The 17,826-nt window shown below is 31.9% G+C and overlaps 1 protein-coding gene across 2 annotated transcripts; it reads right to left on the bottom strand.

Annotated features, from left to right (window-relative positions):
* Positions 1-402: 402 nt before the first annotated feature.
* Positions 403-16,987, bottom strand: LOC113400727 (tyrosine-protein phosphatase non-receptor type 61F-like). 2 transcript variants are annotated; one of them, XM_026640380.2, is made up of 9 exons: positions 16,617-16,987; positions 15,826-15,987; positions 9,796-10,058; positions 7,630-7,855; positions 6,832-6,981; positions 6,390-6,540; positions 5,838-5,973; positions 5,096-5,206; positions 403-2,770 (listed from the first exon to the last, which is right to left on the bottom strand). In XM_026640380.2, exons 1-9 carry the CDS (start codon positions 16,701-16,703, stop codon positions 2,725-2,727), a joined length of 1,332 nt encoding a protein of 443 aa, XP_026496165.1. In that variant the 5' UTR covers positions 16,704-16,987; the 3' UTR covers positions 403-2,724. The 2 variants fall into 2 exon arrangements, with proteins under 2 accessions (XP_026496165.1, XP_026496157.1); XM_026640372.2 differs by lacking the exon at positions 403-2,770 and having other exon boundaries at positions 3,998-5,206.
* Positions 16,988-17,826: the final 839 nt, after the last annotated feature.

The raw sequence follows: 17,826 nt of genomic DNA, 5'->3' as shown, positions 1-17,826 counted from the left end.
ATTAGTATATTATTGTGTATTTAATATTTGTTGATGTTATTTTTTATTGTTAAAACCATCTCATCGCATGTCGTATGATGATTTACATTATTTAGCAACTCGACGTTTTGTTAGTAAATATTTTCTCTTGAGCATGAATAGGTTTATACAAAAGATAAGATTGAACAAAGGAAACTGATAGTTGTCATACCAAAGGAGTTCGATTCAGGTTAGACAGTTATTTGTCGTAATAACGCACCAACACGTTTTTACTATTTTATACCCATGCCTTGGACGGCATGTGAAGCTATGAAGTGGGTGGGTAACTGCTCTTACCCCCTTTTTAGGTGCTGTCATATTTCATTCCTGACAGTTAAGTCGTCCTTGATCCTTAATGACAAAATGCACAAATAAGACTCACAATTATAATTTTTGACTAAATTTTATTCATATATATTTTTATATATATTAGACTAAAATCTAACTTAAATAATTATAATATAGTAAACCATCTGTCAATGTACAAATGAGTAATAAGTTAATTAATTATTATTAATAGTCTGATTAGTATCATTTAATTAATAGTAGATATTTTGAAGAGAAATGCCTAAAGTCTAACATTAAATTGAGGGATAATAATTTTGCTATAGATATACATTATAAAGTTTAAATACAATTATAAAAATTCTCGAACTCATTCATTGCTATATTTTACGTGCTTGCAAATTGTGAACTTATGCCTTCAGTATAATAATGTAACATTAGAGGTTTGCTTTGTCCACAGATAAAGAATTAAAATACAACAATTAAAGATGTCGGTGCAATCCTAAGCGTGAAAACCACAATAAGCTGCCAACGGTTTTAATCGTGATCCGTGACAGATGGCTTATCTATTATCAGTTATCTCACAACGACAAAACAAAGTATAGTTTTCTGTTTGTGCAAATCAATTGCATGCCTTTAATGGGGAAATATTTTGATTTTGTACAATAACAAATAACATTATGTTACTTTAACATAATTGGCAAGAATGTGTTCCATTATTAAACCTATGTTATGTATAGGTAATGTTATGTATGTTGGCCAGAACATGAAAATAAATCACATAATACATGTCAACCGGTATAACGATACATCCTATATTAAATCTCAGGTATAATATAAAAGATAGAACTTTGAATAAGGCACGTCGTTTGAATAGTGCTAAACGATTCGTTAAGTCAAGTCGGAGCATCATCATACGAAGATTATTGCTAAAGTGCCCGACAAAGGCGTGCGCACCTCGCCAGCCGGCGGATGAGTTTTTCTACTACTAAATATTCATTATAATATTAAAAATGTTAAAGTTACTCTGCATGTCTGCTTTTATAGATAAAGCACTGAACAATTTACGATGAAATTCATTATCGACAAAATTAATAATCAATCCCTAACAGTGATTTTTAAAGTATAATTGAGTCGAACATTGTAACTAAAACATTCATTTCGAAAGGTTACAAAAAAAAAATTACCCCAGCATGGTAATAAATAACCGCGACAACGTATTAATTTGTTAAAAAATGTTTCCCCAATATAGGTTTTAATTTCTGATACAAAAAATAAGACCTAAATAAATAATTTAATATTCACTCGTTTACTTTATATTATTTACACTCTCACATTTACCATGCAAACATTGAAGTACTAGATCGGCAATTCCGTGTAAAAATATTTCTACATTATTATTCGATGTAATTTTTAAACAATCACATTGCAACAAAATTCAATCAAATTCATAATACTCGATTAGTGAAACGGAGCGAGCGGAAGTGAATCGTATTGAGATAGCAGAAGGCGGAAGTGCTTCCAATGAACACGACCGCTTTTCTTCAACTTCAGACATCTTAACATTAATCTGAGATAAATGTACCAAAATTGCACTATAAAAATATTTCTATTATATCCATAACGTGTCCGCTTGACGTTACTGTAATTCCTATCTGATAATTATAAATTTTAATGTCGGTACAATGTAGTACGACGATCAATCGGCGATCAAATTGTGTGCACTATAATGTTCTGATATCGTTATCGAGCCCAAGCTAAGACAGCTCGCTAAACACTAGATTAACCTACTTATTAACTGGGAGCTTATCAACACAATCTAACATTCGTTACAATTTTTACTTAAGCTAGTAAGTAACCCTTTATTAGTCTAATAGTTGTGTAGGCACGTCTATTTGCTGCAATAGCTACGATATATTCCATATACATAAGCAAATTATATTTAACAATATAAGTGTTGTTATTATTACGCCAAAAAACAAATTCCGTCAAAAATCCTGACTTCATTGATTTGCTAAGATCTGATATTATATTGTACGAGTTTTCTTAACACTAAGTTTATTTGTATAGATCTAGTGGTATTGGTGTCATTATAGCAGTCTAAGTTATGTTAAATGAAGTGAATTCAATGTAACGGTCAGGTTGTCTTAATGTTATTGGATTAGTTGAACTGTTCTTTTATGAATTCGGGACGGATGTTGTTAATTTATTCTATTGAAGATACGATTTCAGATGCATGTTCTAAAAATCTCAGTACTAATATCATAATCTAGGAATCATGTGATCTCGTTTCAACCGCTTGTATGGAATTAAATCATCTTTAAAACAAGCGAAAAATTTAAATAATAAAGATATGTTAATACTTTTATATCTCAATGTTTCGCATAAAATTTCTCTAAAAATGTTTGTTACCTAATCTCTTCAGTCTTCGCATGGTTCAGTTTTAGAGTTTTCCTCCGATTTTAACCTGAAATTAATAAACCGCTGTTCAAATTTTACAACCCCACCAATTTAAATAACATATTCCTAATTCTACATCTTGTAAATATGAGAACTTGTCTATATCACTTAGTTTGTGGCAGATCATCATACATGCTAATGTTACTCTACGGATGATACAATAATAATGATTTTGTTGTTAACTTTTACTAATTACTACTAAGTTACATATTACAGTTTAATAAATATATTTATAACACATAATTCATAATTAATGAAACATTTAGAATGATTATCACGTTAATAATCTGGTGTGGAGAATTGTGATTTCGTCAACATATTATACATTTAAAATACCATTATTATACATAACAAAATAGTTCAGTACAAACACTTTAACTTTGTTGCATCGTTCGATTGTAAAATAAAACTTATCTAGTTTCATTAAATTTAAACTTGCATTTTTATGTAAAACTATCATCGACATGTTGAACAAATTTTAGTTCATTATTTTTTGTGCATGACTAAATTAAATGCAGTGACAAAAATTCAACAAATAACAAAGTTACAAAAAACAACAAATGGCAATATAACATAACAACGAACAAAATACATATTTAACAACAATTAATTTGATACAGATTCAGCGATATCAAAGTCTACATCATACGTAACGGGTATTTGTATCCGCTTCGTTCGAAGGCTTCACTTTACTGTGCTACAATTACGTCACTTACAACTTCAGACCGGCAAAGTTAAATTGTTTGTACTAAATACAATCATAAATTTAACATAATATGTATTGCTCATTTTGCAGCATTTCAAATTAATTAAAATAAAATATAGCACGTAAAAAAATTAAATATTTCCATAAAAGACAGTACTTTTAAATAAAAATATTACATACGGCTATATAAGGCTTTGACGTCGATGTATTCTATAAAAAATATCGATATCGTCGAACGTTTTTCAAATTGATCTATTGAATGTTGATCTATGTGATTAATCTATATTAATTAGCTATAAATAGGTTATCATATCCTTCGAATTGTGACTTCCAAAATGCGTATCACACTAAAAAAATAATCTAGGCACTGGTTGGATACATGAGTCAAGCTCATCTTTTGAATTGAATACCATACGATATGATACAAATCATCTAACATGCTCGGAGTTTACATAAAACATTCGATTGTGCATCGAATATTAAATCGAAACGTCAACTTGTCGAATGGACGAAATAAAAAACTTTAAATAAAATCATAAAAAATAAAATTTATTTGTCTATTAAACAATGGACAAAATTGTCCAAAATGGATTTTATAAAATAATTTAACGTTATAATAGTCACTTAGCAATATATGTTTAGAATGTGTTGATATCATTGAATGTATTGGCAGTCGCAGTTCATGTCGTTATAGAATTATGCTTTAAGAAATTCATTGTAGAAACCTAAGTGTACATTATAGAGAACGATTATTCGAATGTCTTTTTTTATTACTTTTTTTATTAGCAGATCGAAATTTCTAAATGATAAAGAGTATCTAAAATTCCTTCGTAGGGTAATTTTTAAATACAACAGGAACGTATGCATCGCATATCGCCGTGAACTTTTTATTCTAAGCCTATGGCATAAGATCCGTAATTGACATCTTAAAAGGTGGGCCAGTTTAGTGCAAGTTGTTTGTGGTTGAAGTTAATGTGAAGGTTTAATTACTCTAAGACACGCTGATAAAGTCAGCTGAAGTTTGTAATAAGATTATGAAAGTTCATTGAATGTGTTAAAGTATTACATTTTTGTTAAAAAATCTTATAAAAATGTCTACGTCTATTTAAGATTAGATTAGAATTATCATTTCATGCACTACCATGATTTTATAAAAAAATACGTCAAGTAGCTCTCTAGCATTAACAGGTGCCGTGCTAATAGAATTAATAGTCAAGTCTGAACACTCCATAAAACGCATATACGTATTGTATACTTAGAACGATCTATTAACAAAAACAGATAATAAAGTAGACGTATTGATAATAACAAAAACTTCGATGAATAATTTCATGGCAGATTTTCTATATAAAATATTCCTTAAATGTACATCGAGCGATTACGATCGAAGATATATAAATCGATTGCATTGTATAATGATAACGAACCAAGTTGTCACAATCCGCGATGTCTACACGGCGACGGCGCTTCGGTAGCGAGGGTCGGTCTAAAGCTACGTATACATTGCGTGTACAAAAATTCAGGTATATGAGTAAACAGTGTTAGTATTAATGTTTGACGTATGTGTAGATAACGATGCCGGCTAGAATGAATCCGAATGTGATGGTGAGTGGCTTGTATAGAGACCTCTTGAGGGCGTGCCATCTCTCGGCGTCGCGCGCACGTTTCTTCATCACGGAGACGCGCTCGGCGAGCTCGCGGGTGCGGCGCCGTCGCAGCGTCTCGCCGTTCTCGCCGCTGAAACATAATACGCAATATAGTTATAGCACGTTAGTAATACACGTTAATGAATTCATCAACTCGCCGATGGTAAGTGTTCATATCGAAATGACTTAAACCGTTATAAAAATGCTAAGTTTTTATTATGTTATAGGTAAGGTGGACGGGAAAATGGGCCACCTGATGTAAAGTGGTCACGATCGCTCAAAGACATTGACACTGAAAGAAACCTAACCTAACCTAACTATGCCATACATCGCCAATGCCCCACCAAATCTCCGTAGTGCCTGTAGTTACACTGGCTCACTCACCCTGTTAAACCGGGTCACAACAATACTAAGTATTTCTTTGTGGCGGCAGAATACTTGATGAGTGGGTGGTACCTACACAGACGGATTTGCACAAAGTCTTACTACCAAGTAATGTGGTATTTGTCAGCGAAAAACTCAGGTAGATTTAAAGCATGGCATTAAAGGAAGATCTAGCTAAAATAATATGTTAATTGATCATAAAACTGTGTACAATATTTGTAATTGTCTGAACCGCGATTTAGAAAATAAATTACTTATATATTTATAAACGATACGGTCGAGTTTATTTCCATGAAATAACTTTTCGTAATTTTGTAAGTAATCTAAAAGTATTTCACCTTTCAGTAACTGATATCGGCTCATCGTCCTCGTCGTCGGCAGAAGAGGCCGGGGAGGAGCACTCGCGCGCTGGAGGCGTCGGCGGCTCGTCGTCCGAGCTAGAGCCCTCTGGCGAACGTGTATAGTTCAAGTTGCCTGGAAAATAATGTTCATTGTCACTTTTAATTCTATTGGATTGTTGAATGAGTTCATTTAAATTCATTTTAATATTTCCATCATTTTAATCATAAATACTACCTAATTATGACTATGCTTGTAAACCCGTAAATATAATTGCTCGGTTTAAAGAAAACCTTCGAGTGGATATGATATTACAATTTTGTTACAAATCCAGTTCACGAAATTGTCAATAAGCATGGTATTATATATTTATCATATATAAGTAATTATATAAAAAATTTAAAACTCCGACCGCACCAAAATCATATTGTCACCTTTTTTATAATTATCAGTGTTATTCTAAAGAATCGCAATCAGTTGCAAACACAAAATCGCCGACTGGAAACAAATCAGAACAACAACTGAGTTCTTGAAGATAGTTATATTCGTACCAAGTGAAGCACTGGTGGGTATAGCGGGCAAGGGCCTGGCCGGAGCCCTGGTGAGGCTCTCGGCCCTCGGTGGCGGTGGTGGTGGCGCTTCCTCCTCGTTCTCCTCGGCGACTGTTGAATATATACTCTCTTCCATTTTTGGATCCTCCTTCTGTTGATAGAGACAGAAAATGTTAACAATAACAACCTCCCTAGAAATATATAAATTACTTAATACAGCTCACCGTGAATAATATTTTTAAGGATACAGTTACTTTTTAAACAATGACGAATGACGAAAAGTGTTGTTTGTTTATCACAAGCGTACAGTCCAAAGCGACCCGGTACAGTCAATATTAAAGCTCTACGCCTTCTTCGTTTTTGCGATTACTGTTTTAAAAACTGAGGTACCACAAAGTGTATTCGATTTATTTTAATTAAAATCTATGAGAAAAATACTTACGAAATTAGGATTGAATCGTTTGAAGCCTTCGATGATGGCCTGATATGAAAAACGTAACTGATCCGGCGTCTGTATCAAGCCCATGCGATCCTTGCGCATTTCTAAAAGGATCTGCTGTATGTTCACACTTTCCATGCCTTCCTTTTCGATCTGTAACAAGTATTACATAAAATCAGTAACATATCAGTCGAATTGTTAACAATAACGTCAACTCGTTGAAAATGTGCGATTAATAGTGAAATGAATTGTATATAATTAGAAACGCTTGAGAAGTTGTAACAATAGTGCTGTAGCGCCGAGACAGACATTAACTGAAGTAGTCGAACCAACCTTATTATTATTCGTCATAAAAAAACGATTTGGAATATTTCAAACCAGCAAAAAGTAGTAAATTGTCTATTGGAACATCCTAATGACATCGATTAGGATCTACTTGGTGGTAGACCACTCATCATATTATGTTCTACAACGAGGTAGCAATCATTAAGATTGTTGTGTCCAAGTTTTAAGAACGCCTGAATAACTATAGGCACAAGGTACAGTCACATCTCAGTTCCCAACGTTGGGGCCGCATTGGCGATGTAAGGAATCGATAACATTTCTTACGGCACCAATTTATTTGGGCAGTGGTGACCCATTTGGCAGTCCACCTATCTATGCTATAAAAAAAAGTCTTTTTTAGGAATAGTGTATGAGTAGGACCTATGCCGGACACCTCTATAATCATTCATATGTATACATATACATAAACCTGTACAGTTTAATGTTTTAATTGTACATGTGTATATCAGTACTCACAATAACAAGACAGGAGTCGACCAAGCAGAACGTTCCTGATCGTCCAATACCAGCACTGCAGTGTACGACGGGTGGGCCAACTTCAGGGTCCAGGGCGCCAGACGAGCGGACCTTCTTTAAGAACTCCAGGAAAGCCACAGGGGAAGAAGGGACACCGAAGTCGGGCCACGTCGTGTAGTGGAACTGTATGACCTCACGACTTTCAGAGCTCTCCATGTCGAAGATTCTATAAGAGATGACATTATTTATATTTAATATATATTATTTTTAACATATTATAAACTTTATTTTATGTACGTACCTATGTACGTTAATTAGAACTATAATTATTAAGTTATGAAATTAAACAAAAATTATGAGTTAAATGTCATCGATGCGTTTTTCTGATGAAATACTAAGGTGTATGTTCAATTTTAGTTAATTATTTCTTATTGATCCTACTGTTTACAGATGAGTTTTTATGTAACACTAAGTAAAAAAATATATCCGCTTTACCTCTAAGCAATTAATTTCTATATATTATTAAATAATCAGTTTCTTAAAATAAATATAACGACTTTTAAGCCTCCGTCGCTATCGGTTGCACGTCATTCGCTAGGCTAATTCCAGGCTCAACCTTAGTCATGATATAAGCTCTCGTATCGATCTGATATCGATACCTTGTTAAACTATAAATATATATAAACTAGACGCTTAAATTATAATATTTGATAGTACAATTCGCACAATATTCGCTTCATAAAATATAACAAGTACGCGTGTGTAAATAGTCTTCGCTCGTAGATAAATCTAATGCAATTCTATGCGCTTCGAGTCGGCGTTTTTATAACGAGCAGAAAGCCCACGTTGGTGCTTGTTACCTACGCGAATTACATGGTTCTTTTCCATTCTTGTTTTATTGTTACATTTATTTGTAGAAAATTTATAAACTATTGGCGATTCATCGAAACTAAAATTCTTTTCAATATGGAATTACGCTTGCTTGCTTGATGAAAGAAACTCAGCGAGATTATGTCTTTCCAAAAAGTATTCTTACGCTTAATCTATCCATATATTATTTTTTCATTGTGCGTCAATCACGTGAAAACTACTGATCGCATCGGCATGAAACTGTGACCAATATTAATTATTATTTGAGATCCGTCGATCCTTTTCCCGATTTTGTTAATAATAAGCGGTTTGGTGACAACTAATATATTATATATTTGAAAATGCTTGGTGTTATAATAAACAAAATCCAATAAGTGCCAATAATTATTTTGGTTGCACAATGTACCAAAAAACAGAGCAATACGAATAAACGCAATGTCCCTTAAGGAGTAATCATAGCATGAATCTTACGTGACGCACAGTTTCAATGAATAGTTAAATATGTTACAATAAATATATGAAATAGCAGAAATTGAAAAATAATAGAATTAAAAATACTAATATTATTTCACAGAAGCGTTAACTGAGGCGTTATCTCGAAAGAATAAATACCTTTATATATATACAACACATAATCATGAAAATGAGCAATTGAAAGTGAATTTTACAATAAGTGGTGAACACATCGCTATCACGTTTAGCGATAAAACTATATATAATAAGGAAAGGAGGCAGAATTGTGTACAAACATTTGTGTATTCAATAAAAAATCTTTCGCATAAGCTGATTCATGACGATTTCGCATCGCATTAATAAAAGATAATCTATAACTAATGAGCTGGAGTAATATATTAATTCGTAGTATTAGACGTTATTAAATCGCTTCTCGTAAACAATTTCCTCTGTGTTGACATTTGTTGATGATAATTATGAAATTATATAGAAAAAAATATACATTAAGGCTTAATTATCAAACAAGATTTAGCTTGTTCGTGCAAAGGAATTGCAAATTATGGAATTCAGTGAACTGCTTCCGGGAAATCAGCGCTCAGTTGTTACACGCGTTGCCTGTGTTGCGTGCGGTGTGAGCGCGTCGTATAAATAAAAGGTTAAGGTCCAATATCCACCAAAGCGGCCAGATGTGGAAATACATTTGATACGTGCTATTTGTTATTAACGACATCTCTTTTCTCTACCATTTCCGCTTTGGTGGTCCGTGATCCTGGTGGATCTAAATTGTTTTCGCATAAAACTGCAAGGCGACAATAAATTAAAACAAAGTGCACATCAACTCACCTAAAAACACGGGTAGTGTAATAGTTGCAATCCTCCTCGCTTATTTGTTCGACGGTTAGTTTGACATCGGAGAGGACAAACTTTTCGTCCTCGCCGACACCATGGGGCCAGTACCAGTGACATTTGATCTCGTTCTTCTCGATGATCTTATTCAGCATGAGGATTGCGCGACTGTTCTGTTCCCAGACCATCAGCCAAAAGTGACCGACGGTGAAAGCGAGCGGCCCTTGAGTCAGTATATACTTCCGGTTTGCACGTTCCATCTAAAATTAAACTAACTAATGTAACTTCTAGATATATATAATACAAATCGGTCAAAATTCATTCTCTCTGTAACCAAATCAATAATTACAGAGAGAAGCCAGTATTTAAATAATTACACGCGTTAAAAAACCTTTACAAATAAAGCTGTATAATTGTATACTATTAGCGATTTCAATTACTAATGAGTATATGTTTTAAATAACACTGATTGGTTAGATTTAAATAAATAAAGCCGACTCGTGCACTGTATTCTATGCTTAAAATTTCTTGTTGTACCATAAAGAAAACTATTTTTTGTGTACATTAATATATTAATCGTATTATTTTATAATAATTTATAAAATAAAAACAATTTATATAAATTTGTTCTTAATATAAACGTAATGCAAGTAAATTTAAATAATAGTTTGAAATTATAATATTAGAAAGATATTATTTAAAATACATGCTGTCTGATTTCTTCGAGTTTAACGAATAAATCCTTAAAGCATTAATGTAATACACACGTATGACATTTAATTCTATTAAGTTCGCAACGGGCGTATATCTTAGTCGTCTATCGTTAGTTTCAATTATAAAGGCAGAGAACAACATACAACTCGGTTAGCTGACATCGTTGAATGCAAGTTGCCTGATAGGAGATCAGGCATGTTGGAAACGAATTATAGTTATAGATGATATCGAATCAAATTAATATCATCATTCACTTGCTTGTTGACGTTCAATATTTACCAACGGAAAAATATGTATAGAAAAATTCTGCGACGGTGTTTTCTACACTAGTTATTGTAAAACTCTCAAGTAAATAACAATTCGTAGTAGCATTCCTGACAGCAGTTGATTGTATGAAAATATTGGAAGCGTTGTTCGGGTTTGGTCTGCGTATTAAATTCCAAAGATTCTCTAATGTTTGTCATGATGAGTTATAACATATATTGGTATAGATTATATAAACATTCACAATCAATTATGGTTTCTCTTTAAACTTGGTATAAAATCGGTATCGTATTACGTATAAAAATGCTTATTGATCTGAACAGATTTAATTTTAAAGAATTTTACAATCACTTATTGCCAAATGACAATGACAATGACAACATATAATTCCACAAGCACGCGGGCGCCTAACTTAGACATCTATGAATGTCGTTTATTACATAAATCTATTATTAACAGTTATTTTGGCATAATTGGTTTTGTAATTCATATGATTTTGATAAGACATAAAATACATCCGTTACGGATGTTAATGTTTTTCACCAACAAACTAAAAACGAATGAACCCTAATAATACACGATCGATCACTATAATATTTTAATGTAAACTCTGCACGGTCGTACGAGCCCTTATACATATTTAATAATTTAATTGCATGACAATTTTAAACCACTTCAATACTATACGGTATTAATTGGTGGACGAAGCAAATTATATAGTCCGATGCACTGTCTTTTCAAATGCATTTCAGCGGATTTCGCTGAACCGCCCTAAATATATGTATATTTTTCAGGAAACATACACGTAAAGCGCCACCTAGGCGCCACATTTTCCACAGCGACAGACCTACAAGAATCTAACCTGATTTGAGTTGATTATCTTTAAATATAGTTTTTTACTTATTTATCGGTTTACTTTATTTAATTATACAACTTTCCGAATTATATGCAAAAACTGTTGACCAACGTATAGACGCTTTGAGACGAATCTTGATCGTTATATAATATAAACGTAATATTTTTTACATATATGTGCACATACAAAACTATATGTTATGCATCTGGGGGACGGATGAGTTGATTGCATACTCGACTTCGACCATGACGACGATGCACCACATTTGTCAGTTAATCTAAAGTTACACGACATTTATAGTCGGACTAGGTGTCAAGGGCGACTGGAGAATATATTCTTATAACAACTACACTACACACGATCAACTTATAATTTCACTTTTATGAAACTATAAATAGCAACCTCTTATTATGCAAGTAGGTAACATGATCTAAGGCACTATATCCGCACTTAAGATAGTGCTAAAAATTAATGTAGTTGTATGTAAAGTTATCTTTAAATTTTATGAACGGACTTCGAATCGAATGTTAACTATAACATACATAATCAGTTTGCTCAAAATTAATTATATTATATTCAATCGTATTAGCCTGCATTTAATAATATAGTACATTTCTGAGATCATACCTAAGAGAGAATGATGAGCAATATTTTTCAATTTAAAATTTAAAAAGTACTGATGATTTTACACACACTAATATTACTAATATTATGTTTTAATTATTTTCCAAAATAATTCAATAAAAAACGAAGAAGCCTCACGTATTATAGTATAATAATATATTCCACAGCTGAAACAAATTATAAACGTACTGAACAATTTAATTTCTAGAACTTTAAACTTTAAAGCCAATTTAGAAGCTTCGTTGGAAACTGACGTGAGTGAAATGGCTGTAAATAAACTGGTAGAAATAAATGTCAAAAAAGTAATAAAGTCAGTCAGTGAATAGAAGAAATTCGCATTTATGGTTAGCGGTACAAGAGACAATAATTTGATAAAATTGTTACAAATTACCTCAATTTAAATATATACGTATTTAGGTCAAAAAGCTAGTTTCTATATCATTTAAATATAGTCTCGAATATTCCTTTCGACAATATTGATTTGAAATTCTACCTCAATTCTAAAATTCAACGTAGATAACACTGATTGACAGGCAGCTTTCCTGAACTTATACTAGCTGAAATCTAGCAAATCCCACGCATTTATGTGATTGTGAGTGTGATATGATTAGTGAAATAGGTTTCATACCAAATGCACAATTAATATTTAAATTATCTCGATTACATAAATAAAACCAAATCATGAAAATCCATGAAATGGCTACAAGAAAAACTTATACCTAATTTACCGCCAATTTGCTTAATGGTTATGGATAACGCAACTTATTATACTGTCCAGGTGAATAAGCCACCAACAAAGAGGTCATCTAATGCCGATATGCAACTTTGGATAAAAAGCAAGGGATTGGCTTATCTACCCACCATGCTCAAAGGTCATCTTTATGAAATTATAAAAGAGCTACTATTGCGAACTAAACCCTATCGAATTTATATGGAATCTGTTAAAAAAGGCGAATAGCCAGTAAAAATGTGGACAATTGGCAGAACTTATAGTAAAGCTGACCAATGAAGCTTTCCAATCAATTACTACAGAGGAATGGCAAAAGCAATGTAAGCATGTTCATCATATTGATGATAAATTTTACCAAACAGATACGTAGACAATGAAATTGAAAAAAATATTATACAAGTAAACGATGGGTTGGATACTGAGTCTTATAACACTTCTGATTATTCGTTGTCTTCTGATGATGTCCATTTAGATAATTCTTATTCTAAATAAAAACTTTGACCAATCCGTAATTGAGTAATTGAGTAATAAAAACTTGTTTTTATTTACTACCAAAAAATAATTATATACTTGAAATAGCGTGTTTATGACTATACAAAGTAAAGGAGCATTGCTACAGATATAATCATATGTATAACGCCACGCCTACATCTGTCTACGGGCCCGTCTCCTCTAGCTACTACCACCGGTTGCACCGAATTATGTAGATATATGACCACCACTGTATACGGGTTAAAAATACAATTCTCCATTTGGCTCAGGTAGAAGTAAATAGGTATTTTATATCAAGGACAGCTTCATATCATTCTGCCACTACCACCAAATATTCCCAAATCTATCATGATTTCCTAATTTTATACAAAAATAATTTTAGAAACTAGCTATAGCAACACATTGCACAAGTTAGCCAACTTAATAGCCAGAGGTAAAATAACTGTGAACGGACTATACACTGACATTGACGTCAACAATGTTAAGTAGCTTAGAAAAAAACCGGTCTAATAATTTATTTTTTATAACATCTGCCAAGTCTCATTTATGCCGCTCAATTGTAAATCACAAAATAGTAAAATATTTTCAGTCCAGTAAAAAGTATAATTTATTAATAAGTCACATTTATCCAAATACTACAACTACTACTTTATTGCTTCATACAAATATAAGTTATCTTTCAATTTTGAAAATATTAATCGGTAAAATTAAACAATATATGAGAAAAAAATGTTGCAATGGAATAGAGCTGTGTGTAGGCTTGGTGCGGACGGAAGTATCACTACTGATTGTTTTATATTGGTTGCAGTCAGCAATTTTCGCATGCGTTGTATATACAAGTCAATCAAAATCTCAGTGTTTAATTGATAACGTTTACTATGATACGTTTCATGGGTTTTATCTTTAATAAAAGTAGGAATAAGATATAACATAATAGTAAACCATTTAAGCAAATTAAAGCTCTTCTAATCTTTACAAATTAACGTATTCAAAGTTGTTAAACGTAAATGCACGAAACTTTATTCAAGTAAATTGATCCATATTTATTATGCGCTATTTGTTTTCAACCGTTTGCAGTTGTCCAATGAGAATAAGCAACGAGGATTTAGATTTATTGAAACAAGTATTCTTACTTAAGTTTTATTGACATTTTTGTTTAATTATTTATCTTAGGATAAATAATTCTACTACGCGTACGTGTAAATGTTACCGAACAGCTACTAAACGGTTGGACCGATTTTTATGAAGTGAATTTGGGGCGCTGAATAGTTCTCTGGACTTAGGAAATGGCACTGCGATGGGAGAGTAAATATAATTGATACAGATCAATAAAGATTTGATCATCGTGACTGTCGTGATACTCCCCTGTTAGAAACTATACATCCTACGCAAAATTGCAGCTGATGACCTTATGGAGCGATTTCGTCGGGCGTCCGTAAAAAATATATTCTACCTTTTAGACTCCCATTGCCAAACAATAAAGCTAACAATTCCCTATACATTTGCTTAAACTTATAATAAAAACTATAATATTTTTTGAAATTATAAATGTATTTTTGCCACATCCATTCAAAAACCTTTATTCAATTTATGTGTTACACTTGCTTATTGATTGTCATAAAACTACTACTGGTTTGAAAAAATATACATACTGTAAGACTTAGGTAGTGTCAAAGGTCAATGTGACAATATAACTAGAGGCACAAGGGACATCTCATCTTATTTCCCACGCTTAGTGGGCCTAGGCGATGTGAGGGATGGGATTAATATTTCTTACGGTGCCAATGTTATAGGCGGTGATGACCACTTAACATCAGATGGCAAGTCTGCCTATCTATTTTTTAATTCCCAGTACAGTTTTATAAATTTTATTTAACATTTACTGTGCACATTGAAGTTGGATATTGACTGATCTATTTATACTTTAGTTTAAAATGATAGATTTTATAAATGGATGAAAGGTTGGATTAAGGTTAAATTTCTACTGTATATAGAATACTGTATTTAGTGAAATTCGGAATTTATTTTTAGTGCATAATATTAAATATCACAGAAGGTATTATTGTGTATTGGGGTGAGTCACAATAGTTATCTTCATTCAAGGCCTTAAGATTTTGGGCCATATTATCAGTTATTGTTTAAATGGAGATCAAGGTACAATTAAAATTTTTAGCCAAAGAAATTTAATTTTATAATTGAGTTATCATACTATGATGGGAAACCATTGTTTAGAGTATGTAGAGTAGTAGTAATTTTAACATCCAATATTTAACACCCAAGAGGGGTAGAGTATACATTTTAATCAATATTCTATTATTCTAAGAATTGAGCTGTTTCAAAATCTTACCTTTACTAAATTTGCATTGATATAGTCACGTTCAGAACGAGTCAAGACAACTCGGCTATGGTCATATGGGTTTACATCCCGGTAACGATTTAATGGCTTGTTTTGAGGTTTTTTAGCTTCAAGGCATGTATACGGGTAGGATTGACATTCTCTTCCAATTTTCTGTAATAATTAAATTGTATTTAATGTACAAATATTTAACTATTTAAAGATGAAGGATTTTAATAAAAAATAAATAAATATTGTAGGTACATGAAAAAAGTTTGTATACTATAATGAAGACTTGAGAGAGCAGTTTGTAGGGCATGAAACAAATAAAATATTTTGTATTTAGTGGATCTGACTTTCATTTATTATATTATTTATATGTAATCACTTCAATGTAATACAATTGATACAGATTTCATAGATATTTACAAATTAACTGACAAAGCTTGATTTGATTTATGTTATGTACATTTTAAAAGTATTACAAAAAAAAATGGGCATGATTTATGTAGCCTTGTAAGTATATCTATGTATGAGTTTAGTTGAGAAGTTTAATTCTACAGCACTTAAAATGTACTTATGTAAAGTTTCTATTTATTTTAAGTATACCCTCATACTTACTTAACTTTTGTAATAAATGATAAAAAGTTTTTTAAGTAAGAATTTTATTATAGAGGTTGTTATTCTCAAAGCAAAAGGGTTAAAACATTAACAATTTAGTAGTTTGTTCTTGTTGTGAACCCAATTACTCTTGCGTGGCATATACAACGTAAACCAACGCGTCATACATTCACAGAACTTACCTGGTAGATGATCGGCCAAGCGTTTCTATTCGCAATGTCCATATATTCTGCTTCAATGTTATGTGAATTCATTTTTTCGTCGTTCATAACTCAACTATATCATTTCAAATTGGCACGAACAAAGTGTTTTCTACAGCCGTCAGCCGGATGCCGCAAAACTCGCGGGTTTCGTTTTAAATGCTGATTATTTTGAAGGAGTGACCTGCAGCTGTTTTAATCATCGACTATCTGTTAAGAGAATCAATCGTAGTATAATATGAATTCGCGGTGCATCAACTTTATTAGATTCCTAGTCGAATACTTTGTAGTTTACTGTAGTCTCCTATCCGAATAGAGTGGATGCACCGCTGCTGCTGTCTAATTGTTTTTTTTTCGCCTTGCCATATGCCGCTACAAAAACTACCATAATAAAGATGTGTATACACTTTCATGGAAAAAATATTTTTTTTAATAATATGTTTAAATCATAATAAAGTATTTCAGTTATACACAATACATAATTAATTATAAATAATATTAATATAAGAATTTTAAATAATTATAACATAAACATTTTTTTATTTCTATTTCCCCTCCGTAGAATCTATATTCTAAATCATTTATACTTTACGGTACGTTAAACTTAAGGAAGATTTTTAAAAGCCATACAACATTTTGATATTACAGTTTTATGATGAAGAATTTGTTATTTTAACATATTACAAATTGAGATCTTGTCACAGCGTCAGTTGTTAATGTTATTCTTATAAGAAAAAGTTAATTTGATTGTCTTACGATTTGATAAGCGAAGTTTGAGAAGCGATGTTTCCACTAGCTAAGGAATATGTTATTACAGAAAGAATATAATACACATACATTGATTAAAAATCTATAACGGGTTAGAAAATGGATAGACAACAAAAATATCTCTGGAAAACTATTATTTTTATTTGGTGGAGTAAAGAAGAAACTAATGTCAGAAGAATCCAATAAATACGAGGGGCGTTCCAGCTTTTAGGACGGCACCAGATATAGCAATATCCATAGTATAATAATTGCATTAGCAGTAACTTAGAAAGTATTTATGATTAAATATCAATACTAGGTAATTTTATTCTTGTGTAAATGCAATGTAAATTATGGTCATCTGAGTATTCATATTTTAAATTGTGTTAAAAACATAAATTAAGATACTGCTTTTAGGATAAAGAAAATATTTAGTGTAAAGTGA

The sequence above is a fragment of the Vanessa tameamea genome, chromosome Z (assembly GCF_037043105.1).
Source record: "Vanessa tameamea isolate UH-Manoa-2023 chromosome Z, ilVanTame1 primary haplotype, whole genome shotgun sequence".
In the NCBI taxonomy this organism is placed as follows: domain Eukaryota; kingdom Metazoa; phylum Arthropoda; class Insecta; order Lepidoptera; family Nymphalidae; genus Vanessa; species Vanessa tameamea.
This window is presented reverse-complemented; position numbering and strand designations above follow the sequence as displayed.